Here is a 27,500-nt window from a genome sequence, read left to right as displayed (position 1 = left end):
ATAGGACCACTACAGTTCGTTGTGGTTGTTAATAGGATCACTACAGTTCGTTGTGGTTGTTAATAGGATCACTACAGTTCGTTGTGGTTGTTAATAGGATCACTACAGTTCGTTGTGGCTGCTAGATGTTAATAGGATCACTACAGTTCGTTGTGGCTGCTAGATGTTAATAGGATCTCTACAGTTCGTTGTGGTTGTTAATAGGACCACTACAGTTCGTTGTGGTTGTTAATAGGATCACTACAGTTCGTTGTGGTTGTTAATAGGATCACTACAGTTCGTTGTGGCTGCTAGATGTTAATAGGATCACTACAGTTCGTTGTGGTTGCTAGATGTTAATAGGATCACTACAGTTCGTTGTGGCTGCTAGATGTTAATAGGATCACTACAGTTCGTTGTGGTTGTTAATAGGATCACTACAGTTCGTTGTGGCTGCTAGATGTTAATAGGATCACTACAGTTCGTTGTGGCTGCTAGATGTTAATAGGATCACTACAGTTCGTTGTGGCTGCTAGATGTTAATAGGATCACTACAGTTAGTTGTGGTTGCTAGATGTTAATAGGATCACTACAGTTCGTTGTGGTTGTTAATAGGATCACTACAGTTCGTTGTGGCTGCTAGATGTTAATAGGATCACTACAGTTCGTTGTGGCTGCTAGATGTTAATAGGATCACTACAGTTCGTTGTGGATGTTAATAGGATCACTACAGTTCGTTGTGGCTGCTAGATGTTAATAGGAAAAGTGTTAATAGGAAAAGTTGTCACTTTATTATGGCGTATTGTGTGTAGATTGATGAGCAACACCTTTCATTGAATCTATTTTAGACTGTAACATAACAGAAGGGGTGTTTGGGTCTGGAGATACAGGAGTGTTTTGGGTCTGGAGACGCGGGGGTGTTTTGGGTCTGGAGACGCGGGGTGTTTTGGGTCTGGTGACACTTGGGTGTTTTGGGTCTGGAGACACTGGGGTGTTTTGGGTCTGGAGACACTGGGGTGTTTTGGGTCTGGAGACACGGGGGTGTTTTGGGTCTGGAGACACGGGGGTGTTTTGGGTCTGGAGACACGGGGTGTTTTGGGTCTGGAGACCCGGGTGTTTTGGGTCTGGAGACGCGGGGGTGTTTTGGGTCTGGGGGTGTTTTGGGTCTGGAGACGCGGGGGTGTTTTGGGTCTGGAGACACGGGGTGTTTTGGGTCTGGAGACGCGGGGTGTTTTGGGTCTGGAGACGCGGGGTGTTTTGGGTCTGGAGACGCGGGGGTGTTTTGGGTCTGGAGACGCGGGGGTGTTTTGGGTCTGGAGACGCGGGGTGTTTTGGGTCTGGAGACGCGGGGTGTTTTGGGTCTGGAGACGCGGGGGTGTTTTGGGTCTGGAGACACGGGGGTGTTTTGGGTCTGGAGACCCGGGTGTTTTGGGTCTGGAGACGCGTGGTGTTTTGGGTCTGGGGGTGTTTTGGGTCTGGAGACGCGGGGTGTTTTGGGTCTGGAGACACGGGGGTGTTTTGGGTCTGGAGACGCGGGGTGTTTTGGGTCTGGAGACGGGGGTGTTTTGGGTCTGGAGACGCGGGGGTGTTTTGGGTCTGGAGACGCGGGGGTGTTTTGGGTCTGGAGACGCTGGGGTGTTTTGGGTCTGGAGACGCGGGGTGTTTTGGGTCTGGAGACGCTGGGGTGTTTTGGGTCTGGAGACGGGGGTGTTTTGGGTCTGGAGACACGGGTGTTTTGGGTCTGGAGACGCTGGGGTGTTTTGGGTCTGGAGACGCGGGGTGTTTTGGGTCTGGAGACGCTGGGGTGTTTTGGGTCTGGAGACGCGGGGTGTTTTTGGGTCTGGAGACGCTGGGGTGTTTTGGGTCTGGAGACGCGGGGTGTTTTGGGTCTGGAGACGCTGGGGTGTTTTGGGTCTGGAGACGCGGGGTGTTTTGGGTCTGGAGACGCTGGGGTGTTTTGGGTCTGGAGACGCGGGGTGTTTTGGGTCTGGAGACGCGGGGTGTTTTTTGGGTCTGGAGACGCGGGGTGTTTTGGGTCTGGGGGTGTTTTGGGTCTGGGGGTGTTTTGGGTCTGGGGGTGTTTTGGGTCTGGGGTGTTTTGGGTCTGGGGGTGTTTTGGGTCTGGAGACGCGGGGTGTTTTGGGTCTGGAGACACGGGGGTGTTTTGGGTCTGGGGGTGTTTTGGGTCTGGAGACGCGGGGGTGTTTTGGGTCTGGAGACGCGGGGGTGTTTTGGGTCTGGAGACGCGGGGTGTTTTGGGTCTGGGGGTGTTTTGGGTCTGGAGACGCGGGGTGTTTTGGGTCTGGAGACACGGGGTGTTTTGGGTCTGGAGACGCTGGGGTGTTTTGGGTCTGGAGACGCGGGGGTGTTTTGGGTCTGGAGACGCGGGGGTGTTTTGGGTCTGGAGATGCGGGGGTGTTTTGGGTCTGGAGACGCGGGGGTGTTTTGGGTCTGGAGACGCGGGGGTGTTTTGGGTCTGCCGTGGAGATACGGCCTTCATGTTCTACCAGAGAGCCTCACGGATAGAGGGCCTCACGGATAGAGGGCCTCACGGATAGAGGGCCTCACGGATAGAGGGCCTCACGGATAGAGGGCCTCACGGATAGAGGGCCACACGGATAGAGGGCCACACGGATAGAGGGCCACACGGATAGAGGGCCACACGGATAGAGGGCCTCACGGTAGGGATAGCAGACGGCTAGTGACTCTTTCACCCCCCGTGTCATGGTAGGGATAGCAGACGGCTAGTGACTCTTTCACCCCCACCCCCCACCCCCGTCTCATGGTAGGGATAGCAGACGGCCAGGGACTCTTTCACCCCCCCACCCCGTGTCATGGTAGGGATAGCAGACGGCTAGTGACTCTTTCACCCCCCCCGTCTCTCTCTGTCTCTGTGTGTCTCATGGTCCCTCTCCTTCTTCCCTCCAGTTGCTATGGAACTACAAGCTGAACCTGACAATGGATCCCAAGTTTGAGTCTGTGGCCATGGAGATCTGCAAGAGTACTATCACTGAGGTTAGTCACACACACACACACACACACACACACACACACACACACACACACACACACACACACACACACACACACACACACACACACACACACACCGTAGGGACTGTGGGCACTACCTGTCCCCTGTAGGGAATGTGGACACCACCTGTCCCCTGTAGGGAATGTGGGCACCACCTGTCCCCTGTAGGGAATGTGGACACCACCTGTCCCCTGTAGGGAATGTGGGCACCACCTGTCCCCTGTAGGGAATGTGGACACCACCTGTCCCCTGTAGGGACTGTGGGCACCACCTGTCCCCTGTAGGGAATGTGGACACCACCTGTCCCCTGTAGGGAATGTGGGCACCACCTGTCCCCTGTAGGGAATGTGGACACCACCTGTCCCCTGTAGGGAATGTGGGCACCACCTGTCCCCTGTAGGGAATGTGGGCACCACCTGTCCCCTGTAGGGAATGTGGGCACCACCTGTCCCCTGTAGGGAATGTGGGCACCACCTGTCCCCTGTAGGGAATGTGGGCACCACCTGTCCCCTGTAGGAATGTGGGCACTACCTGTCCCCTGTAGGGAATGTGGGCACCACCTGTCCCCTGTAGGGAATGTGGACACCACCTGTCCCCTGTAGGGAATGTGGGCACCACCTGTCCCCTGTAGGGAATGTAGGCACCACCTGTCCCCTGTAGGGAATGTGGGCACCACCTGTCCCCTGTAGGGAATGTGGGCACCACCTGTCCCCTGTAGGGAATGTGGGCACCACCTGTCCCCTGTAGGGAATGTGGGCACCACCTGTCCCCTGTAGGGAATGTGGGCACCACCTGTCCCCTGTAGGGAATGTGGGCACCACCTGTCCCCTGTAGGGAATGTGGGCACCACCTGTCCCCTGTAGGGAATGTGGGCACCACCTGTCCCCTGTAGGGAATGTGGGCACCACCTGTCCCCTGTAGGGAATGTGGGCACCACCTGTCCCCTGTAGGGAATGTGGGCACCACCTGTCCCCTGTAGGGAATGTGGGCACCACCTGTCCCCTGTAGGGAATGTGGGCACCACCTGTCCCCTGTAGGGAATGTGGGCACCACCTGTCCCCCGTAGGGAATGTGGGCACCACCTGTCCCCCGTAGGGAATGTGGGCACCACCTGTCCCCTGTAGGGAATGTGGGCACCACCTGTCCCCTGTAGGGAATGTGGGCACCACCTGTCCCCTGTAGGGAATGTGGGCACCACCTGTCCCCTGTAGGGAATGTGGGCACCACCTGTCCCCTGTAGGGAATGTAGGCACCACCTGTCCCCTGTAGGGAATGTGGGCACCACCTGTCCCCTGTAGGGAATGTGGGCACCACCTGTCCCCTGTAGGGAATGTGGGCACCACCTGTCCCCTGTAGGGACTGTGGGCACCACCTGTCCCCTGTAGGGAATGTGGGCACCACCTGTCCCCTGTAGGGAATGTGGGCACTACCTGTCCCCTGTAGGGAATGTGGGCACCACCTGTCCCCTGTAGGGAATGTGGGCACCACCTGTCCCCTGTAGGGCCGTAGGGACACAGGCTCTGCATCCCCAGTGGCCCTAGTAAGGAGAGACAGTGGGTTTTCCATCACAATGAGTCTGTATGGACCGGCTGAAACCCAGACTGTTTAAAGACTGATTTTTTAATCCTTCAATCCCCCCACATTATTAAAGAGACGGTTACTGCCAGGGGTCTTCTAGCCAGGTCACCTAGCCAGGTCACCTAGCCATCTACTCAGCCTTTCCTTCTCAGCCAGGCCCCCTAGCCAGGCCCCCTAGCCAGGCCACCTAGCCAGGCCACCTAGCCATCTACTCAGCCTTTCCTTCTCAGCCAGGCCACCTAGCCAGGTCATCTAACCAGGTCATCTTCTCAGCCAGGCCCCCTAGCCAGGCCACCTAGCCAGGCCACCTACTCAGCCTTTCCTTCTCAGCCAGGCCACCGAGCCAGGCCACCGAGCCAGGTCATCTACTCAGCCAGGTCATCTACTCAGCCTTTACTTCTCAGCCAGGCCACCTAGCCAGGTCATCTACTCAGCCTTTACTTCTCAGCCAGGTCACCTAGCCAGGTCACCTAGCCAGGTCACCTACTCAGCCAGGTCATCTACTCAGCCAGGTCATCCCATCTAGCCAGGTCATCCCATCTAGCCAGGTCATCCCATCTAGCCAGGTCATCCCATCTAGCCAGGTCATCCCATCTAGCCAGGTCAACCCATCTAGCCAGGTCAACCCATCTAGCCAGGTCATCCCATCTAGCCAGGTCATCCCATCTAGCCAGGTCATCCCATCTAGCCAGGCCATCCCATCTAGCCAGGCCATCCCATCTAGCCAGGCCATCCCATCTAGCCAGGTCATCTACTCAGCCAGGTCATCCCATCTAACCAGGTCATCCCATCTAACCAGGTCATCCCATCTAGCCAGGTCATCCCATCTAGCCAGGTCATCCCATCTAGCCAGGTCATCTAGCCAGGTCATCTAGCCAGGTCATCCCATCTAGCCAGGTCATCTACTCAGCCAGGTCATCTAGCCAGGTTATCCCATCTAGCCAGGTCATCCAGCCAGGTCATCTAGCCAGGTCATCTAGGCAGGTCATCCCATCTAGCCAGGTCATCCCATCTAGCCAGGTCATCTACTCAGCCAGGTCATCCCATCTAGCCAGGTCATCCCATCTAGCCAGGTCATCTAGCCAGGTCATCTACTCAGCCAGGTCATCCCATCTAGCCAGGTCATCCCATCTAGCCAGGTCATCTAGCCAGGTTATCCCATCTAGCCAGGTCATCCAGCCAGGTCATCTAGCCAGGTCATCTAGCCAGGTCATCCCATCTAGCCAGGTCATCCCATCTACTCAGCCAGGTCATCCCATCTACTCAGCCAGGTCATCCCATCTAGCCAGGTCATCCCATCTAGCCAGGTCATCCCATCTAGCCAGGTCATCTACTCAGCCAGGTCATCCCATCTAGCCAGGTCATCTACTCAGCCAGGTCATCTACTCAGCCAGGTCATCTACTCAGCCAGGTCATCTAGCCAGGTCATCCCATCTAGCCAGGTCATCCCATCTAGCCAGGTCATCTAGCCAGGTCATCCCATCTGGCCAGGTCATCTAGCCAGGTCATCCCATCTAGCCAGGCCATCCCATCTAGCCAGGCTATCCCATCTAGCCAGGTCATCCCATCTAGCCAGGTCATCTACTTAGCCAGGTCATCCCATCTAGCCAGGTCATCTAGCCAGGTCATCCCATCTAGCCAGGTCATCTAGCCAGGTCATCCCATCTAGCCAGGTCATCTAGCCAGGTCATCCCATCTAGCCAGGTCATCCCATCTAGCCAGGTCATCTACTTAGCCAGGTCATCCCATCTAGCCAGGTCATCTAGCCAGGTCATCCCATCTAGCCAGGTCATCTAGCCAGGTCATCCCATCTTGCCAGGTCATCTACTCAGCCAGGTCATCCCATCTAGCCAGGTCATCCCATCTAGCCAGGTCATCCCATCTAGCCAGGTCATCCCATCTAGCCAGGTCATCTAGCCAGGTCATCCCATCTAGCCAGGTCATCTAGCCAGGTCATCCCATCTAGCCAGGTCATCTAGCCAGGTCATCTAGCCAGGTCATCTAGCCAGGTCATCCCATCTAGCCAGGTCATCTAGCCAGGTCATCTAGCCAGGTCATCCCATCTAGCCAGGTCATCTAGCCAGGTCATCTAGCCAGGTCATCTAGCCAGGTCATCTAGCCAGGTCATCCCATCTAGCCAGGTCATCCCATCTAGCCAGGTCATCTAGCCAGGTCATCCCATCTAGCCAGGTCATCCCATCTAGCCAGGTCATCCCATCTTGCCAGGTCATCTACTCAGCTTTTCCTTCTCTTCTACTGGATGTTTTCAAAGGACAGGTTGTCATAGAGACGATAGAACTTCATCCAATCATTTAAAACACATCTTGTTACAGGTTTTAACTCCTCTAAAACCTATCCTACTATTCAATCCTATTAACAACGTCTGTTTTAACTTCACCTTAGTGGTGTGTGTTGTATTCTAAGGAGTGTGTATTTCACCTCTGCCCCCCTTAGATTAAGGAGTGTGTATTTCACCTCTGCGTCTCCCCCTTAGATTAAGGAGTGTGTATTTCACCTCTGCGTCTCCCCCCTCAGATTAAGGAGTGTGTATTTCACCTCTGCGTCTCCCCCCTCAGATTAAGGAGTGTTCGGAGGAGGAGCGTGGTAAGGGTTACCTGGTGTCCTGCCTGGTGGATCACCGTGGTAACATCACAGAGTACCAGTGTCACCAGTACATCACCAAGATGACCTCTATCGTCTTCTCAGACTACAGACTCATCTGTGGCTTCATGGACAAGTGTAGAGAGGACATCAACACGCTACGCTGTGGAAGCATCAACGTTGGAGAGAAGGTGAGATGGGAGGGTGTGTTGTAGTGATACTCACAGGGAGGCAGGCTGAGGCACCGTTATCTCTCTGAGTTGTCTAGTGATTTGGGGCCTCTTCAGAGTGCAGTCTGTACTGAAGGATTTATCGTGTGGGAGGACAATCCAGATCAATACAGGTTGGATTAAATGTAAATGATGTAAATGGATTACCGATGGTGGTTGTTCTTTACTGGTTGGCCCTTTTTTAATAGATATGGGACTTTATCAAGGTGGGACGTTGGCCCTTTTTTAATAGATATGGGACTTTATCAAGGTGTGACGTTGGCCCGTTTTTTTAATAGATATGGGACTTTATCAAGGTGGGACGTTGGCCCTTTTTGAATAGACATGGGACTTTATCAAGGTGGGACTTTGGCCCCTTTTTAATAGATATGGGACTTTATCAAGGTGGGACGTTGGCCCTTTTTTAATAGATATGGGACTTTATCAAGGTGGGACGTTGGCCTGTTTTTTTAATAGATATGGGACTTTATCAAGGTGGGACGTTGGCCCTTTTTTAATAGATATGGGACTTTATCAAGGTGGGACTTTGGCCCCTTTTTTAATAGATATGGGACTTTATCAAGGTGGGACTTTGGCCCTTTTTTTTAATAGATATGGGACTTTATCAAGGTGGGACGTTGGCCCTTTTTTAATAGATATGGGACTTTATCAAGGTGGGACTTTGGCCCCTTTTTTAATAGATATGGGACTTAATCAAGGTGGGACGTTGGCCCCTTTTTAATAGATATGGGACTTTATCAAGGTGGGACGTTGGCCTGTTTTTTTAATAGATATGGGACTTTATCAAGGTGGGACGTTGGCCCTTTTTTAATAGATATGGGACTTTATCAAGGTGGGACTTTGGCCCGTTTTTTAATAGATATGGGACTTTATCAAGGTGGGACGTTGGCCCTTTTTTAATAGATATGGGACTTTATCAAGGTGGGACGTTGGCCCTTTTTTAATAGATATGGGACTTTATCAAGGTGGGACGTTGGCCCTTTTTTAATAGATATGGGACTTTATCAAGGTGGGACGTTGGCCCTTTTTTAATAGATATGGGACTTTATCAAGGTGGGACTTTGGCCCTTTTTTAATAGATATGGGACTTTATCAAGGTGGGACGTTGGCCCTTTTTTAATAGATATGGGACTTTATCAAGGTGGGACGTTGGCCCGTTTTTAATAGATATGGGACTTTATCAAGGTGGGACGTTGGCCCTTTTTTAATAGATATGGGACCTTATCAAGGTGGGACGTTGGCCCTTTTTAATAGATATGGGACTTTATCAAGGTGGGACGTTGGCCTGTTTTTAATAGATATGGGACTTTATCAAGGTGGGACGTTGGCCCTTTTTTAATAGATATGGGACTTTATCAAGGTGGGACGTTGGCCCGTTTTTAATAGATATGGGACTTTATCAAGGTGGGACGTTGGCCCTTTTTTAATAGATATGGGACTTTATCAAGGTGGGACGTTGGCCCTTTTTTAATAGATATGGGACTTTATCAAGGTGGGACGTTGGCCCTTTTTTAATAGATATGGGACCTTATCAAGGTGGGACGTTGGCCCTTTTTTAATAGATATGGGACTTTATCAAGGTGGGACGTTGGCCCTTTTTAATAGATATGGGACTTTATCAAGGTGGGACGTTGGCCCTTTTTTAATAGATATGGGACTTAATCAAGGTGGGACGTTGGCCCTTTTTTAATAGATATGGGACTTTATCAAGGTGGGACTTTGGCCCCTTTTTTAATAGATATGGGACTTTATCAAGGTGGGACGTTGGCCCTTTTTTAATAGATATGGGACTTTATCAAGGTGGGACTTTGGCCCCTTTTTTAATAGATATGGGACTTTATCAAGGTGAGACGTTGGCCCTTTTTTAATAGATATGGGACTTTATCAAGGTGGGACTTTGTCCCCTTTTTTAATAGATATGGGACTTTATCAAGGTGGGACTTTGTCCCCTTTTTTTTTTAATAGATATGGGACTTTATCAAGGTGGGACGTTGGCCCTTTTTTAATAGATATGGGACTTAATCAAGGTGGGACGTTGGCCCTTTTTTAATAGATATGGGACTTTATCAAGGTGGGACGTTGTTTTTGAATTCTTTGTGGATCTGTGAAATATGTGTCTCTGGTATGGTCATACATTTGAGTGCAGCTCAGCTTTCCATCTCATTTTGTGGGTAGTGTGCACATAGCCTGTCTTCTCTAGCCAGTGGGTAGTGTGCACATAGCCTGTCTTCTCTAGCCAGTGGGTAGTGTGCACATAGCCTGTCTTCTCTAGCCAGTGGGTAGTGTGCACATAGCCTGTCTTCTCTAGCCAGTGGGTAGTGTGCACATAGCCTGTCTTCTCTAGCCAGTGGGTAGTGTGCACATAGCCTGTCTTCTCTAGTCAGTGGGTAGTGTGCACATAGCCTGTCTTCTCTAGCCAGTGGGTAGTGTGCACATAGCCTGGGTCTTGTCTTCTAGCCAGTGGGTAGTGTGCACATAGCCTGTCTTCTCTAGCCAGTGGGTAGTGTGCACATAGCCTGTCTTCTCTAGCCAGTGGGTAGTGTGCACATAGCCTGTCTTCTCTAGCCAGTGGGTAGTGTGCACATAGCCTGTCTTCTCTAGCCAGTGGGTAGTGTGCACATAGCCTGTCTTCTCTAGCCAGTGGGTAGTGTGCACATAGCCTGTCTTCTCTAGCCAGTGGGTAGTGTGCACATAGCCTGTCTTCTCTAGCCAGTGGGTAGTGTGCACATAGCCTGTCTTCTCTAGCCAGTGGGTAGTGTTGCACATAGCCTGTCTTCTCTAGCCAGTGGGTAGTGTGCACATAGCCTGTCTTCTCTAGCCAGTGGGTAGTGTGCACATAGCCTGTCTTCTCTAGCCAGTGGGTAGTGTGCACATAGCCTGTCTTCTCTAGCCAGTGGGTAGTGTGCACATAGCCTGTCTTCTCTAGCCAGTGGGTAGTGTGCACATAGCCTGTCTTCTCTAGCCAGTGGGTAGTGTGCACATAGCCTGTCTTCTCTAGCCAGTGGGTAGTGTGCACATAGCCTGTCTTCTCTAGCCAGTGGGTAGTGTGCACATAGCCTGTCTTCTCTAGCCAGTGGGTAGTGTGCACATAGCCTGTCTTCTAGCCAGTGGGTAGTGTGCACATAGCCTGTCTTCTCTAGCCAGTGGGTAGTGTGCACATAGCCTGTCTTCTCTAGCCAGTGGGTAGTGTGCACATAGCCTGTCTTCTCTAGCCAGTGGGTAGTGTGCACATAGCCTGTCTTCTAGCCAGTGGGTAGTGTGCACATAGCCTGTCTTCTCTAGCCAGTGGGTAGTGTGCACATAGCCTGTCTTCTCTAGCCAGTGGGTAGTGTGCACATAGCCTGTCTTCTCTAGCCAGTGGGTAGTGTGCACATAGCCTGTCTTCTCTAGCCAGTGGGTAGTGTGCACATAGCCTGTCTTCTCTAGCCAGTGGGTAGTGTGCACATAGCCTGTCTTCTCTAGCCAGTGGGTAGTGTGCACATAGCCTGTCTTCTCTAGCCAGTGGGTAGTGTGCACATAGCCTGTCTTCTCTAGCCAGTGGGTAGTGTGCACATAGCCTGTCTTCTCTAGCCAGTGGGTAGTGTGCACATAGCCTGTCTTCTCTAGCCAGTGGGTAGTGTGCACATAGCCTGTCTTCTCTAGCCAGTGGGTAGTGTGCACATAGCCTGTCTTCTAGCCAGTGGGTAGTGTGCACATGGGTAGCCTGTCTTCTCTAGCCAGTGGGTAGCCTGTCTTCTCTAGCCAGTGGGTAGTGTGCACATAGCCTGTCTTCTCTAGCCAGTGGGTAGTGTGCACATAGCCTGTCTTCTCTAGCCAGTGGGTAGTGTGCACATAGCCTGTCTTCTCTAGCCAGTGGGTAGTGTGCACATAGCCTGTCTTCTCTAGCCAGTGGGTAGTGTGCACATAGCCTGTCTTCTCTAGCCAGTGGGTAGTGTGCACATAGCCTGTCTTCTCTAGCCAGTGGGTAGTGTGCACATAGCCTGTCTTCTCTAGCCAGTGGGTAGTGTGCATAGCCTGTCTTCTCTAGCCAGTGGGTAGTGTGCACATAGCCTGTCTTCTCTAGCCAGTGGGTAGTGTGCACATAGCCTGTCTTCTCTAGCCAGTGGGTAGTGTGCACATAGCCTGTCTTCTCTAGCCAGTGGGTAGTGTGCACATAGCCTGTCTTCTCTAGCCAGTGGGTAGTGTGCACATAGCCTGTCTTCTCTAGCCAGTGGGTAGTGTGCACATAGCCTGTCTTCTCTAGCCAGTGGGTAGTGTGCACATAGCCTGTCTTCTCTAGCCAGTGGGTAGTGTGCACATAGCCTGTCTTCTCTAGCCAGTGGGTAGTGTGCACATAGCCTGTCTTCTCTAGCCAGTGGGTAGTGTGCACATAGCCTGTCTTCTCTAGCCAGTGGGTAGTGTGCACATAGCCTGTCTTCTCTAGCCAGTGGGTAGTGTGCACATAGCCTGTCTTCTCTGGGTAGCCAGTGGCCAGTGGGTAGTGTTGCACATAGCCTGTCTTCTCTAGCCAGTGGGTAGTGTGCACATAGCCTGTCTTCTCTAGCCAGTGGGTAGTGTGCACATAGCCTGTCTTCTCTAGCCAGTGGGTAGTGTGCACATAGCCTGTCTTCTCTAGCCAGTGGGTAGTGTGCACATAGCCTGTCTTCTCTAGCCAGTGGGTAGTGTGCACATAGCCTGTCTTCTCTAGTCAGTGGGTAGTGTGCACATAGCCTGTCTTCTCTAGCCAGTGGGTAGTGTGCACATAGCCTGTCTTCTCTAGCCAGTGGGTAGTGTTGCACATAGCCTGTCTTCTCTAGCCAGTGGGTAGTGTGCACATAGCCTGTCTTCTCTAGCCAGTGGGTAGTGTGCACATAGCCTGTCTTCTCTAGCCAGTGGGTAGTGTGCACATAGCCTGTCTTCTCTAGCCAGTGGGTAGTGTTGCACATAGCCTGTCTTCTAGCCAGTGGGTAGTGTGCACATAGCCTGTCTTCTCTAGCCAGTGGGTAGTGTGCACATAGCCTGTCTTCTCTAGCCAGTGGGTAGTGTTGCACATAGCCTGTCTTCTCTAGCCAGTGGGTAGTGTGCACATAGCCTGTCTTCTCTAGCCAGTGGGTAGTGGTGCACATAGCCTGTCTTCTCTAGCCAGTGGGTAGTGTTGCACATAGCCTGTCTTCTCTAGCCAGTGGGTAGTGTGCACATAGCCTGTCTTCTCTTGAGAGCCTCTCTTACAGAAAACGTATGGAGAAACTTTTGTTATTGACCAAATACTTATTTTCCACCATAATTTGCAAATAAATTCATTAAAAATCCTACAATGTGATTCTCTGGATATTTTTCTAATTTTATCTGTCATAGTTGAAGTGTACCTATGATGAAAATTACAGGACTCTCTTCTTTTAAGTGGGAGAACTTGCACAATTGGTGGCTGACTAAATACTTTTTTGCCCCACTGTATATGAAGATGATGCTAAGAGTCAATATTTGCGGTGTTGACCCTTCTTTTTCAAGACCTCTACAATCCGCCCTGGCATGCTATCAATTAACTTCTGGGCCACATCCTGACTGATGGCAGCCCATTCTTGCATAATCAATGCTTGGAGTTTGTCAAAATTTGTGTAGAAGATCTAGGTGCTGCTGTAGGTCCTCCTTGGTTGGTGACCGAAGCACCAGATCATCAACAAACAGTAGACATTAGACTTCAGATTGTAGTAGGGTGAGGCCTGGTGCTGTTACTGAGTTTAAGTATAACCAATTGGAACACTTTCTCTGCTCCTCTCTCCCTCTGCTCCCACCCTCACTCTGACCCCTCCCCTCCCTCCCCCTTACCTCACTACCCCCCAGGACATCCATTCACAGGGTGAGGTCATAGCGTGTCTGGAGAAAGCCTTAGTCCGAGAGGCGGAGCAACAGGACCAGGCTCATCCAATCAGAGAGGAGTGTAAGAAGAGCATCATGCGCGTAGCGGAGCTGTCGTCAGACGACTTCCACCTGGACAGATTCCTGTACTTCTCCTGCCGAGAGGACCGAGAACGCTTCTGTGAAAACGTACGCTGCTCATCTTGCCTTACATAACGGTCTCCCAAATGACAATTACCTGATGCAGGTTACTGAGGACAGTGACTGGTCTCTGTTCTTTAGGTTACTGAGGACGTTGACTGGTCTCTGTTCTTTAGGTTACTGAGGACGTTGACTGGTCTCTGTTCTTTAGGTTACTGAGGACGTTGACTGGTCTCTGTTGTTCTTCAGGTTACTGAGGACAGTGACTGGTCTCTGTTCTTCTTCAGGTTACTGAGGACAGTGACTGGTCTCTGTTCTTCTTCAGGTTACTGAGGACGTTGACTGGTCTCTGTTCTTTAGGTTACTGAGGACGTTGACTGGTCTCTGTTGTTCTTCAGGTTACTGAGGACAGTGACTGGTCTCTGTTCTTTAGGTTACTGAGGACGTTGACTGGTCTCTGTTCTTCAGGTTACTGAGGACAGTGACTGGTCTCTGTTGTTCTTCAGGTTACTGAGGACGTTGACTGGTCTCTGTTGTTCTTCAGGTTACTGAGGACGTTGACTGGTCTCTGTTCTTTAGGTTACTGAGGACGTTGACTGGTCTCTGTTCTTCTTCAGGTTACTGAGGACGGTGACTGGTCTCTGTTCTTCTTCAGGTTACTGAGGACGTTGACTGGTCTCTGTTCTTCTTCAGGTTACTGAGGACGTTGACTGGTCTCTGTTCTTCTTCAGGTTACTGAGGACGTTGACTGGTCTCTGTTCTTCTTCAGGTTACTGAGGACGTTGACTGGTCTCTGTTCTTCTTCAGGTTACTGAGGACCGTGACTGGTCTCTGTTCTTCGGGTTACTGAGGACAGTGGCTGGTCTCTGTTCTTTAGGTTACTGAGGACAGTGACTGGTCTCTGTTCTTCGGGTTACTGAGGACGTTGACTGGTCTCTGTTCTTCAGGTTACTGAGGACAGTGACTGGTCTCTGTTGTCCGGGTTACTGAGGACAGTGACTGGTCTCTGTTGTTCGGGTTACTGAGGACAGTGACTGGTCTCTGTTCTTCGGGTTACTGAGGACAGTGACTGGTCTCTGTTCTCGGGTTACTGAGGACAGTGACTGGTCTCTGTTCTTCTTCAGGTTACTGAGGACGTTGACTGGTCTCTGTTCTTCGGGTTACTGAGGACAGTGACTGGTCTCTGTTCTTCAGGTTACTGAGGACCGTGACTGGTCTCTGTGTTTCTCTGTTCTTCCAGACCCAAGCAGGAGAGGGCAAGGTTTACAAGTGTCTCTTCAGCCACAAGTTTGAGGAGGCCATGTCTGAGAAGGTATGGAGAAACCACTGATGGAGACGTGCAGATGATTTATATCAACATGTATATTATTTATTATATACACTACATACAAACAAATGGTATTTCTACTAGAGGTCGACCGATTTTATGATTTTTCAACGCCGATACCGATTAATCGGCCGAATTTGTATTTATTTTATTTACAACAATACTGAATGAACACTTATTTTAACTACATATAATACATCAATAAAAATATATTTGGCCTCAAATAATGAAACATGTTCAATTTAGTTTAAATAATGCAAAAACAAAGTGTTGGAGAAGAAAGTAAAAGTGCAATATGTGCCACGTAAGAAAGCTAACGTTTCAGTTCCTTGCTCAGAACATGAGAACATATGAAAGCTGGTGGTTCCTTTTAACATGAGTCTTCAATATTCCCTGTTAAGAGGTTTTAGGTTGTAGTTAATATAGTATTTATAGGACTATTTCTCTCTATACCATGTGTATTTCATATACCTTTGACTATTGGATGTTCTTATAGGTACTTTAGTATTGCCAGTGTAACAGTATAGCTTCCATCCCTCTCCTCGCCCCTACCTGGGCTCGAACCAGGAACACATCGACAACAGCTACACTCGAAGCAGCGTTACCCATCGCTCCACAAAAGCCGAGGGGAATAACTACTCTAAGTCTCAGAGCGAGTGACGTTTGAAACGCTATTAGCACGCACCCCGCTAACTCGCTAGCCATTTCACATCGGTTACACCAGCCATTAGGCTGATAGGCTTGAAGTCATAAACAGCGCTGTGCTTGCGAAGAGCTGCTGGCAAAACGCACGAAAGTGCTGTTTGAATGAATGCTTACGAGCCTGCTGCTGCCTACCACCGCTCAGTCAGACTGCTCTATCAAATCATAGACTTAATTATAACACAATAACACACAGAAATACGAGCCTTTGGTCATTAATATGGTCGAATCAGGAGACTATCATTTCGAAAACGAAACATTTATTATTTCTGTGAAATACGGAACCGTTCGGTATTTCATCTAACGGGTGGCATCCATAAATCTAAATATTCCTGTTACAACCTTCAATGTTATGTCATAATTAGGTAAAATTCTGGCAAATTAGTTTGCAACGAGCCAGGCGGCCCAAACTGCTACATATACCCTGACTCTGCGTGCAATGAACGCAAGAGAAGTGACACAATTTCACCTGGTTAATATTGCCTGCTAACCCTGGATTGCTTTTAGCTAAATATGCAGGTTTAAAAATATATACTTCTGTGTTTTCATTTTAAGAAAGGCATTGGTGTTTATGGTTAGGTACAGGTCGTCCAACGATTGTGTTTTTTTCGCAAATGCGCTTTTGTTAAATCATCCCCCCAGTGTTGCATCGATTATATGCACCGCAGGACACGCTAGATAACTAACTACACATGGTTGATGACAGTTTAACTAGTGATTATGATTGTTTTTCATGAGTTAAGTTTAATGCTAGCGAGCAAATTACCTTGGCTTCTACTGCATTCGCATAACAGGCAGTCTCCTCGTAGAGTGCAATGAGAGTCAGGTGGTTAGAGCGTTGGACTAGTTAACTGTAAAGTTGAATCCCCGAGCTGTCAAGGTAAAAATCTGTCGTTCTGCCCCTGAACAAGGCAGTTAACCCACTGTTCCCCTGAACAAGGCAGTTAACCCACTGTTCCCTGAACAAGGCAGTTAACCCACTGTTCCCTGAACAAGGCAGTTAACCCACTGTTCCCCTGAACAAGGCAGTTAACCCACTGTTCCCCTGAACAAGGCAGTTAACCCACTGTTCCCTGAACAAGGCAGTTAACCCACTGTTCCCCTGAACAAGGCAGTTAACCCACTGTTCCCTGAACAAGGCAGTTAACCCACTGTTCCCCTGAACAAGGCAGTTAACCCACTGTTCCCCTGAACAAGGCAGTTAACCCACTGTTCCCTGAACAAGGCAGTTAACCCACTGTTCCCCTGAACAAGGCAGTTAACATTTTTACATTTAAGTCTTTTAGCAGACGCTCTTATCCAGAGCGACTTACAAATTGGTTAACCCACTGTTCCCCTGAACAAGGCAGTTAACCCACTGTTCCCCTGAACAAGGCAGTTAACCCACTGTTCCCCTGAACAAGGCAGTTAACCCCAATGTTCCTCTGAACAAGGCAGTTAACCCCACTGTTCCCTGAACAAGGCAGTTAACCCACTGTTCCCCTGAACAAGGCAGTTAACCCACTGTTCCCCTGAACAAGGCAGTTAACCCACTGTTCCCCTGAACAAGGCAGTTAACCCACTGTTCCCAGGCAGTCATTGAAAATAAGAATGTGTTCTTAACTGACTTGCCTAGTTAAATAAAGATGTCAAAAAATAAAAAATAATACAGATTTTCCGATTTATTTAATCGCCCCTAATTAATCGTCCGACCTCTAAATTCTATTCCAGCATAGTCACTGCGTAGACAAACCCACAGGACTGTGTTAGGCTGGGAGAGAGATGTGTGGTCAGGACTGTGTTAGGCTGGGAGAGAGATGTGACTGGGAATAAGAATGAATCTACATGCTGTCAAGTGCTTTGATGAAGCTTTTAGTGGTTGGGTGTTGAACTACAGGCTTTATTAAAGGGTCATTAAAGGGGCGGCCAACAGTGGTTGGGTGTTGAACTTAAGGCTTTATTAAAGGGCGGCCAATAGTGAGCAGACATTTTCTTTCCCAAGCTGTCATTTTTTTTAGCTCCTATGCCATATTTGGACGTGTGTAAAAGCTCTCTTTTCATGTGACAATGACTAAAACTTCTCTCTGTCTCTCCTCCCCCTCCCTCCCTCCCTCCCTCCCCTCCCTCCCTCCCTCCCCTCCCTCCCCTCCCCTCCCTCAGTGTCGAGAGGCCCTGACCACGCGTCAGAAGCTGATAACCCAGGACTACAAGGTTAGCTACTCTCTGACCAAGGCCTGCAGGGCTGACCTCAGGAAGCACCGCTGTAACCTGGACACCAACATGCCCCGCGCTAGAGAGGCACGACTATCATATCTGCTGCTATGCCTGGAGTCTGCTGTACACAGGGGTGGGTGGAGGAGAGAGAGTGTGTGTGTACATGTGTATGAGGGGTGATAAATGCCAAACATTAACTGTTGAATGTGTATACATGTGTATGAGGGGTGATAAATGCCATACATTAACTGTTGAATGTGTATACATGTGTATGAGGGGTGATAAATGCCGTACATTAACTGTTGAATGTGTATACATGTGTATGAGGGGTGATAAATGCCGTACATTAACTGTTGAATGTGTATACATGTGTATGAGGGGTGATAAATGCCATACATTAACTGTTGAATGTGTATACATGTGTATGAGGGGTGATAAATGCCATACATTAACTGTTGAATGTGTATACATGTGTATGAGGGGTGATAAATGCCATACATTAACCGTTGAATGTATACATGTGTATGAGGGGTGATAAATGCCATACATTAACTGTTGAATGTGTATACATGTGTATGAGGGGTGATAAATGCCATACATTAACTGTTGAATGTGAATACATGTGTATGAGGGTGATAAATGCCATACATTAACTGTTGAATGTGTATACATGTGTATGAGGGGTGATAAAGGCCATACATTAACTGTTGAATGTGTGTGAGGGTGATAAATGCCATACATTAACTGTTGAATGTGTATACATGTGTATGAGGGGTGATAAATGCCATACATTAACTGTTGAATGTGTATACATGTGTATGAGGGGTGATAAATGCCATACATTAACTGTTGAATGTGTGTACATGTGTATGAGGGTGATAAATGCCGTACATTAACTGTTGAATGTGTGTACATGTGTATGAGGGGTGATAAATGCCATACATTAACTGTTGAATGTGTGTACATGTGTATGAGGGGTGATAAATGCCATACATTAACTGTTGAATGTGTATGAGGGTGATAAATGCCATACATTAACTGTTGAATGTGTGTACATGTGTATGAGGCGTGATAAATGCCATACATTAACTGTTGAATGTGTATACATGTGTATGAGGGGTGATAAATGCCATACATTAACTGTTGAATGTGTATACATGTGTATGAGGGGTGATAAATGCCATACATTAACTGTTGAATGTGTATGAGGGTGATAAATGCCATACATTAACTGTTGAATGTGTGTACATGTGTGTGAGGGTGATAAATGCCATACATTAACTGTTGAATGTGTGTACATGAGTATGAGGGGTGATAAATGCCATACATTAACTGTTGAATGTGTGTGAGGGGTGATAAATGCCATACATTAACTGTTGAATGTGTGTACATGTGTATGAGGGTGATAAATGCCATACATTAACTGTTGAATGTGTGTGAGGGGTGATAAATGCCATACATTAACTGTTGAATGTGTGTGAGGGTGATAAATGCCATACATTAACTGTTGAATGTGTATGAGGGGGGTGATAAATACCATACATTAACTGTTGAATGTGTATACATGTGTATGAGGTGATAAATGCCATACATTAACTGTTGAATGTGTGTACATGTGTATGAGGGGTGATAAATGCCATACATTAACTGTTGAATGTGTATACATGTGTATGGGGGTGATAAATGCCATACATTAACTGTTGAATGTGAATACATGTGTATGAGGGGTGATAAATGCCATACATTAACTGTTGAATGTGAATACATGTGTATGAGGGTGATAAATGCCATACATTAACTGTTGAATGTGTATATACATGTGTATGAGGGGTGATAAATGCCATACATTAACTGTTGAATGTGTATATACATGTGTATGAGGGGTGATAAATGCCATACATTAACTGTTGAATGTGTATACATGTGTATGAGGGGTGATAAATGCCATACATTAACTGTTGAATGTGTGTACATGTGTATGAGGGGTGATAAATGCCATACATTAACTGTTGAATGTGTGTACATGTGTATGAGGGGTGATAAAGGCCATACATTAACTGTTGAATGTGTATACATGTGTATGAGGGGTGATAAATGCCAAACACATGTACACACATTCAACGGTTAATGTTTGAGGGTTGATACTTGAAGGTGTGACTTGAACGTGTGTATTTACAAATATATATTTTCTTTGTTTATGTGTAACGATACGAAGTGTCTGATTTTAATTCAGTTCCTAACAGCTGCGTTAATGGAATTCACTCCACAATATAATAGCCACTGTATTAACAGGACCCCTGGGGGTTATAATGCCTGTATAGAAAACACACGAACCACAACTTTTCAGTTAGTACATTTCAGGTCTGCTGAGCTCAAATGTGAACGTTGTGAAAATGCTGTGCAACTTCCAGCGTGCGTTTACTGTGAACACGGAGGCTGTACCTGCTTTACTGTGAACACTGAGGCTGTACCTGCTTTACTGTGAACACTGAGGCTGTACCTGCTTTACTGTGAACACTGAGGCTGTACCTGCTTTACTGTGAACACGGAGGCTGTACCTGCTTTACTGTGAACACTGAGGCTGTACCTGCTTTACTGAGAACACTGAGGCTGTACCTGCTTTACTGAGAACACTGAGGCTGTACCTGCTTTACTTATCAGAACACTGAGGCTGTACCTGCTTTACTGTGAACACTGAGGCTGTACCTGCTTTATCAGAACACTGAGGCTGTACCTGCTTTACTGTGAACACTGAGGCTGTACCTGCTTACTGTGAACACTGAGGCTGTACCTGCTTTACTGTGAACACTGAGGCTGTACCTGCTTTACTGAGAACACTGAGTCTGTACCTGCTTAGTTAGTTTTACTGTGAACACTGAGGCTGTACCTGCTTTTACTGAGAACACTGAGTCTGTACCTGCTTTACTGAGAACACTGAGGCTGTACCTGCTTTACTGTGAACACTGAGTCTGTACCTGCTTTACTGAGAACACTGAGTCAGTACCTGCTTTAAGTTACAGTTTTACTGTGAACACTGAGTCTGTACCTGCTTTTAGTTACAGTTTTACTGTGAACACTGAGGCTGTACCTGCTTTACTGAGAACACTGAGTCTGTACCTGCTTTTAGTTAGTTTTACTGTGAACACTGAGGCTGTACCTGCTTTACTGAGAACACTGAGTCTGTACCTGCTTTTAGTTACAGTTTTACTGTGAACACAGAGGCTGTACCTGCTTTAAGTTACAGTTTTACTGTGAACACTGAGGCTGTACCTGCTTTACTGAGAACACTGAGTCTGTACCTGCTTTTAGTTAGTTTTACTGTGAACACTGAGGCTGTACCTTACTGAGAACACTGAGTCTGTACTGCTTTTAGTTACAGTTTTACTGTGAACACGGAGGCTGTACCTGCTTTTAGTTACAGTTTTACTGTGAACACGGAGGCTGTACCTGCTTTAAGTTAGTTTTACTGTGAACACTGAGGCTGTACCTGCTTTTAGTTAGTTTTACTGTGAACACTGAGGCTGTACCTGCTTTAAGTTACAGTTTTACTGTGAACACTGAGGCTGTACCTGCTTTAAGTTACAGTTTTACTGTGAACACTGAGGCTGTACCTGCTTTAAGGTACAGTTTTACTGTGCAACACTGAGGCTGTACCTGCTTTAAGTTACAGTTTTACCCAGAACACTGAGGCTGTACCCGCTTTAAGTTACAGTTTTACTGTGAACACTGAGGCTGTACCTGCTTTAAGTGACAGGTTTACTGTGAACACTGAGGCTGTACCCACTTTAAGTTACAGGTTTACTGTGAACACTGAGGCTGTACCCACTTTAAGTTACAGGTTTACTGTGAACACTGAGGCTGTACCTGCTTTAAGTCACAGTTTTACTGTGAACACTGAGGCTGTACCCACTTTAAGTTACAGTTTTACTATGAACACTGAGGCTGTACCCACTAAGTTACAGTTTTACTGTGAACACTGAGGCTGTACCCACTAAGTTACAGTTTTACTGTGAACACTGAGGCTGTACCTGCTTTAAGTTACAGTTTTACTGTGAACACTGAGGCTGTACCTGCTTTAAGTTACAGTTTTACTGTGAACACTGAGGCTGTACCTGCTTTAAGTTACAGGTTTACTGTGAACACTGAGGCTGTACCTGCTTTAAGTTACAGGTTTACTGTGAACACTGAGGCTGTACCTGCTTTAAGTTCGTTTTACTGTGAACACTGAGGCTGTACCTACTTTAAGTTCGGTTTACTTTGAACACTGAGGCTGTACCTACTTTAAGTTCGGTTTACTTTGAACACTGAGGCTGTACCTGCTTTAAGTTACAGTTTTACTGTGAACACTGAGGCTGTACCTGCTTTAAGTTACAGTTTTACTGTGAACACTGAGGCTGTACCTACTTTAAGTTACAGTTTTACTGTGAACACTGAGGCTGTACCCACTAAGTTACAGTTTTACTGTGAACACTGAGGCTGTACCTGCTTTAAGTTACAGTTTTTCTGTGAACACTGAGGCTGTACCTGCTTTAAGTTACAGTTTTACTGTGAACACTGAGGCTGTACCCACTTTAAGTTACAGTTTTACTATGAACACTGAGGCTGTACCCACTAAGTTACAGTTTTACTGTGAACACTGAGGCTGTACCTGCTTTAAGTTACAGGTTTACTGTGAACACTGAGGCTGTACCCACTAAGTTACAGTTTTACTGTGAACACTGAGGCTGTACCTGCTTTAAGTTACAGTTTTACTGTGAACACTGAGGCTGTATCTGCTTTAAGTTACAGTTTTACTGTGAACACTGAGGCTGTACCTGCTTTAAGTTACAGTTTTACTGTGAACACTGAGGCTGTACCTGCTTTAAGTTACAGTTTTTACTGTGAACACTGAGGCTGTACCCACTAAGTTACAGTTTTACTGTGAACACTGAGGCTGTACCTGCTTTAAGTTACAGTTTTACTGTGAACACTGAGGCTGTACCTGCTTTAAGTTACAGTTTTACTGTGAACACTGAGGCTGTACCTGCTTTAAGTTACAGGTTTACTATGAACACTGAGTCTGTACCTGCTTTAAGTTACAGTTTTACTGTGAACACTGAGGCTGTACCCACTAAGTTACAGGTTTACTGTGAACACTGAGGCTGTACCTGCTTTAAGTTACAGGTTTACTGTGAACACTGAGGCTCTACCTGCTTTTAGTTAGTTTTTGCTGTGAACACTGAGGCTGTACCTACTTTAAGTTACAGTTTTACTGTGAACACTGAGGCTGTACCTGCTTTAAGTTACAGGTTTACTGTGAACACTGAGGCTGTACCTGCTTTAAGTTACAGTTTTACTATGAACACTGAGGCTGTACCTGCTTTAAGTTACAGTTTTACTATGAACACTGAGGCTGTACCTGCTTTAAGTTACAGTTTTACTGTGAACACTGAGGCTGTACCCACTAAGTTACAGTTTTACTGTGAACACTGAGGCTGTACCTGCTTTAAGTTACAGTTTTACTATGAACACTGAGGCTGTACCTGCTTTAAGTTACAGTTTTTACTGTGAACACTGAGGCTGTACCCACTAAGTTACAGTTTTACTGTGAACACTGAGGCTGTACCTGCTTTAAGTTACAGTTTTACTGTGAACACTGAGGCTGTACCTGCTTTAAGTTACAGTTTTACTGTGAACACTGAGGCTGTACCTGCTTTAAGTTACAGTTTTACTGTGAACACTGAGGCTGTACCCACTTTAAGTTACAGTTTTACTATGAACACTGAGGCTGTACCCACTAAGTTACAGTTTTACTGTGAACACTGAGGCTGTACCTGCTTTAAGTTACAGGTTTACTGTGAACACTGAGGCTGTACCTACTTTAAGGTACAGTTTTACTGTGAACACTGAGGCTGTACCCGTTTAAGTTACAGTTTTACTGTGAACACTGAGGCTGTACCTGCTTTAAGTTACAGGTTTACTGTGAACACTGAGGCTGTACCTACTTTAAGGTACAGTTTTACTGTGAACACTGAGGCTGTACCCACTTTAAGTTACAGTTTTACTGTGAACACTGAGGCTGTACCTGCTTTAAGTTACAGGTTTACTGTGAACACTGAGGCTGTACCTACTTTAAGGTACAGTTTTACTGTGAACACTGAGGCTGTACCCACTAAGTTACAGTTTTACTGTGAACACTGAGGCTGTACCTACTAAGTTACAGTTTTTACTGTGAACACTGAGGCTGTACCTGCTTTAAGTTACAGTTTTACTGTGAACACTGAGGCTGTACCTGCTGTCAGTTACAGTTTTACTGTGAACACTGAGGCGGTACCTGCTTTAAGTTACAGGTTTACTGTGAACACTGAGGCTGTACCTGCTTTAAGTTACAGTTTTACTGTGAACACTGAGGCTGTACCTGCTTTAAGTTACAGTTTTACTGTGAACACTGAGGCTGTACCCACTAAGTTACAGTTTTACTGTGAACACTGAGGCTGTACCTGCTTTCAGTTACAGTTTTACTGTGAACACTGAGGCTGTACCCACTAAGTTACAGTTTTACTGTGAACACTGAGGCTGTACCTGCTTTAAGTTACAGTTTTACTGTGAACACTGAGGCTGTACCTGCTTTAAGTTACAGTTTTACTGTGAACACTGAGGCTGTACCTGCTTTAAGTTACAGTTTTACTGTGAACACTGAGGCTGTACCCACTAAGTTACAGTTTTACTGTGAACACTGAGGCTGTACCCACTAAGTTACAGTTTTACTGTGAACACTGAGGCTGTACCTGCTTTAAGTTTTTACAGGTTTACAGGTGTGAACACTGAGGCTGTACCTACTTTAAGGTACAGTTTTACTGTGAACACTGAGGCTGTACCTGAGGCTTAAGTTACTGTGAACACTGAGGCTTTTTACAGTTTTACTGAACACTGAGGCTGTACCTGCTTTAGTTACAGTTTTACTGTGAACACTGAGGCTGTACCTGCTGTCAGGTACAGTTTTTACTGTGAACACTGAGGCTGTACCCACTAAGTTACAGTTTTACTGTGAACACTGAGGCTGTACCTGCTTTAAGTTACAGGTTTACTGTGAACACTGAGGCTGTACCTACTTTAAGGTACAGTTTTACTGTGAACACTGAGGCTGTACCCACTAAGTTACAGTTTTACTGTGAACACTGAGGCTGTACCCACTAAGTTTACAGTTTTACTGTGAACACTGAGGCTGTACCTGCTTTAAGTTACAGTTTACTGTGAACACTGAGGCTGTTACCTGCTTTGGCCAGTTACAGGTTTACTGTGAACACTGAGGCTGTACCTGCTTTAAGTTACAGTTTTACTGTGAACACTGAGTCTGTACCTGCTTTAAGTTACAGGTTTACTGTGAACACTGAGGCTGTACCTGCTTTAAGTTACAGTTTTACACTGTGAACAGGTTTACTGTGAACACTGAGGCTGTACCCACTTTAAGTTACAGTTTTACTGTGAACACTGAGGCTGTACCTGCTTTAAGTTACAGTTTTACTGTGAACACTGAGGCTGTACCTGCTTTAAGTTACAGTTTTACTGTGAACACTGAGGCTGTACCCCACTTTAAGTTACAGTTTTACTGTGAACACTGAGGCTGTACCTGCTTTAAGTTACAGTTCATAAGTTACAGTTTTACTGTGAACACTGAGTCTGTACCTGAGGCTGCTTTTAAGTTACAGGTTTACTGTGAACACTGAGGCTGTACCTGCTTTAAGTTACAGGTTTACTGTGAACACTGAGGCTGTACCCGCTTTAAGTTACAGTTTTACTGTGAACACTGAGTTTAAGTTACAGGTTTACTGTGAACACTGAGGCTGGACCTGCTTTAAGTTACAGGTTTACTGTGAACACTGAGGCTGTACCTGCTTTAAGTTACAGTTTTACTGTGAACACTGAGGCTGTACCTGCTTTAAGTTACAGTTTTACTGTGAACACTGAGGCTGTACCTGCTTTAAGTTACAGTTTTACTGTGAACACTGAGGCTGGACCTGCTTTAAGTTACAGTTTTACTATGAACACTGAGGCTGTACCTGCTTTAAGTTACAGTTTTACTGTGAACACTGAGGCTGTACCTGCTTTAAGTTACAGTTTTACTATGAACACTGAGGCTGTACCTGCTTTAAGTTACAGTTTTGCTGTGAACACTGAGGCTGTACCTGCTTTAAGTTACAGTTTTACTATGAACACTGAGGCTGTACCCTGCTTTGGTTACAGGTTTACTGTGAACACTGAGGCTGCACCTGCTTTAAGTTACAGGTTTACTGTGAACACTGAGGCTGTACCTGCTTTAAGTTACAGTTTTACTGTGAACACTGAGGCTGTACCCACTTTAAGTTACAGTTTTACTGTGAACACTGAGGCTGTACCTGCTTTAAGTTACAGTTTTACTGTGAACACTGAGGCTGTACCTGCTTTAAGTTACAGTTTTACTGTGAACACTGAGGCTGTACCTGCTTTAAGTTACAGTTTTACTGTGAACACTGAGGCTGTACCTGCTTTAAGTTACAGTTTTACTGTGAACACTGAGGCTGTACCCACTTTAAGTTACAGTTTTACTGTGAACACTGAGGCTGTACCCACTTTAAGTTACAGTTTTACTGTGAACACTGAGGCTGTACCTGCTTTAAGTTACAGTTTTACTGTGAACACTGAGGCTGTACCCACTTTAAGTTACAGTTTTACTGTGAACACTGAGGCTGTACCTGCTTTAAGTTACAGTTTTACTGTGAACACTGAGGCTGTACCTGCTTTAAGTTACAGTTTTACTGTGAACACTGAGGCTGTACCTGCTTTAAGTTACAGTTTTACTGTGAACACTGAGGCTGTACCCACTTTAAGTTACAGTTTTACTGTGAACACTGAGGCTGTACCCACTTTAAGTTACAGTTTTACTGTGAACACTGAGGCTGTACCTGCTTTAAGTTACAGTTTTACTGTGAACACTGAGGCTGTACCTGCTTTAAGTTACAGTTTTACTGTGAACACTGAGGCTGTACCCGCTTTAAGTTACAGTTTTACTGTGAACACTGAGGCTGTACCTGCTTTAAGTTACAGTTTTACTGTGAACACTGAGGCTGTACCTACTTTAAGTTACAGTTTTACTGTGAACACTGAGGCTGTACCCACTAAGTTACAGTTTTACTGTGAACACTGAGGCTGTACCTGCTTTAAGTTACAGTTTTACTGTGAACACTGAGGCTGTACCTACTTTAAGTTACAGTTTTACTGTGAACACTGAGGCTGTACCCACTAAGTTACAGTTTTACTGTGAACACTGAGGCTGTACCCACTTTAAGTTACAGTTTTACTGTGAACACTGAGGCTGTACCTGCTTTAAGTTACAGTTTTACTGTGAACACTGAGGCTGTACCTGCTTTAAGTTACAGTTTTACTGTGAACACTGAGGCTGTACCTACTTTAAGTTACAGTTTTACTGTGAACACTGAGGCTGTACCTGCTTTAAGTTACAGTTTTACTGTGAACACTGAGGCTGTACCCACTTTAAGTTACAGTTTTACTGTGAACACTGAGGCTGTACCCACTTTAAGTTACAGTTTTACTGTGAACACTGAGGCTGTACCTGCTTTAAGTTACAGTTTTACTGTGAACACTGAGGCTGTACCCACTAAGTTACAGTTTTACTGTGAACACTGAGGCTGTACCCGCTTTAAGTTACAGTTTTACTGTGAACACTGAGGCTGTACCTGCTTTAAGTTACAGTTTTACTGTGAACACTGAGGCTGTACCTGCTTTAAGTTACAGTTTTACTGTGAACACTGAGGCTGTACCCACGTTAAGTTACAGTTTTACTGTGAACACTGAGGCTGTACCCACTTAAGTTACAGTTTTACTGTGAACACTGAGGCTGTAC

At 46.7% G+C, this 27,500-nt stretch overlaps 1 protein-coding gene and 2 long non-coding RNA genes across 4 annotated transcripts in view; 2 read left to right on the top strand and 1 right to left on the bottom strand.

Annotated features, from left to right (window-relative positions):
- LOC127921589 (Golgi apparatus protein 1-like) overlaps positions 1-19,296 on the top strand; it is a 21,702-nt gene extending 2,406 nt beyond the window's left edge. Inside the window, exons 2-7 of the mRNA XM_052505178.1 lie at positions 2,908-2,994; positions 7,168-7,383; positions 13,243-13,446; positions 14,639-14,710; positions 17,567-17,796; positions 19,196-19,296. Coding sequence (XP_052361138.1) covers positions 2,938-2,994; positions 7,168-7,383; positions 13,243-13,446; positions 14,639-14,710; positions 17,567-17,796; positions 19,196-19,199 — 783 coding nt within the window. The 5' untranslated portion in view covers positions 2,908-2,937 and the 3' untranslated portion in view covers positions 19,200-19,296. The remainder of the gene's footprint in view (positions 1-2,907; positions 2,995-7,167; positions 7,384-13,242; positions 13,447-14,638; positions 14,711-17,566; positions 17,797-19,195) is intronic.
- Positions 19,297-20,024: 728 nt separating this feature from the next.
- On the bottom strand, positions 20,025-27,457 carry LOC127921586 (uncharacterized). Its single transcript, XR_008109025.1, has 16 exons — positions 27,084-27,457; positions 26,876-27,041; positions 26,752-26,833; positions 26,500-26,667; positions 26,206-26,373; positions 25,912-26,037; positions 25,618-25,701; positions 25,492-25,575; positions 24,626-24,707; positions 24,308-24,387; positions 23,976-24,265; positions 23,186-23,309; positions 23,019-23,100; positions 21,569-21,816; positions 21,148-21,231; positions 20,025-20,149 (listed from the first exon to the last, which is right to left on the bottom strand). It is a non-coding gene; the product is annotated as an uncharacterized LOC127921586 (long non-coding RNA).
- Positions 21,313-23,065, top strand: LOC127921587 (uncharacterized). 2 transcript variants are annotated; one of them, XR_008109026.1, is made up of 3 exons: positions 21,313-21,374; positions 21,459-21,748; positions 22,993-23,062. It is a non-coding gene; the product is annotated as an uncharacterized LOC127921587 (long non-coding RNA). The 2 variants fall into 2 exon arrangements; XR_008109027.1 differs by lacking the exons at positions 21,313-21,374; positions 21,459-21,748 and adding exons at positions 21,376-21,458; positions 22,534-22,659 and having other exon boundaries at positions 22,993-23,065.
- Positions 27,458-27,500: the final 43 nt, after the last annotated feature.

The sequence above is a fragment of the Oncorhynchus keta genome, unplaced genomic scaffold (assembly GCF_023373465.1).
Source record: "Oncorhynchus keta strain PuntledgeMale-10-30-2019 unplaced genomic scaffold, Oket_V2 Un_contig_22677_pilon_pilon, whole genome shotgun sequence".
Taxonomy (NCBI): domain Eukaryota; kingdom Metazoa; phylum Chordata; class Actinopteri; order Salmoniformes; family Salmonidae; genus Oncorhynchus; species Oncorhynchus keta.
The sequence above is the reverse complement of the archived record's forward strand: the minus strand, read 5'-3'. Positions and strand labels throughout refer to the sequence as shown.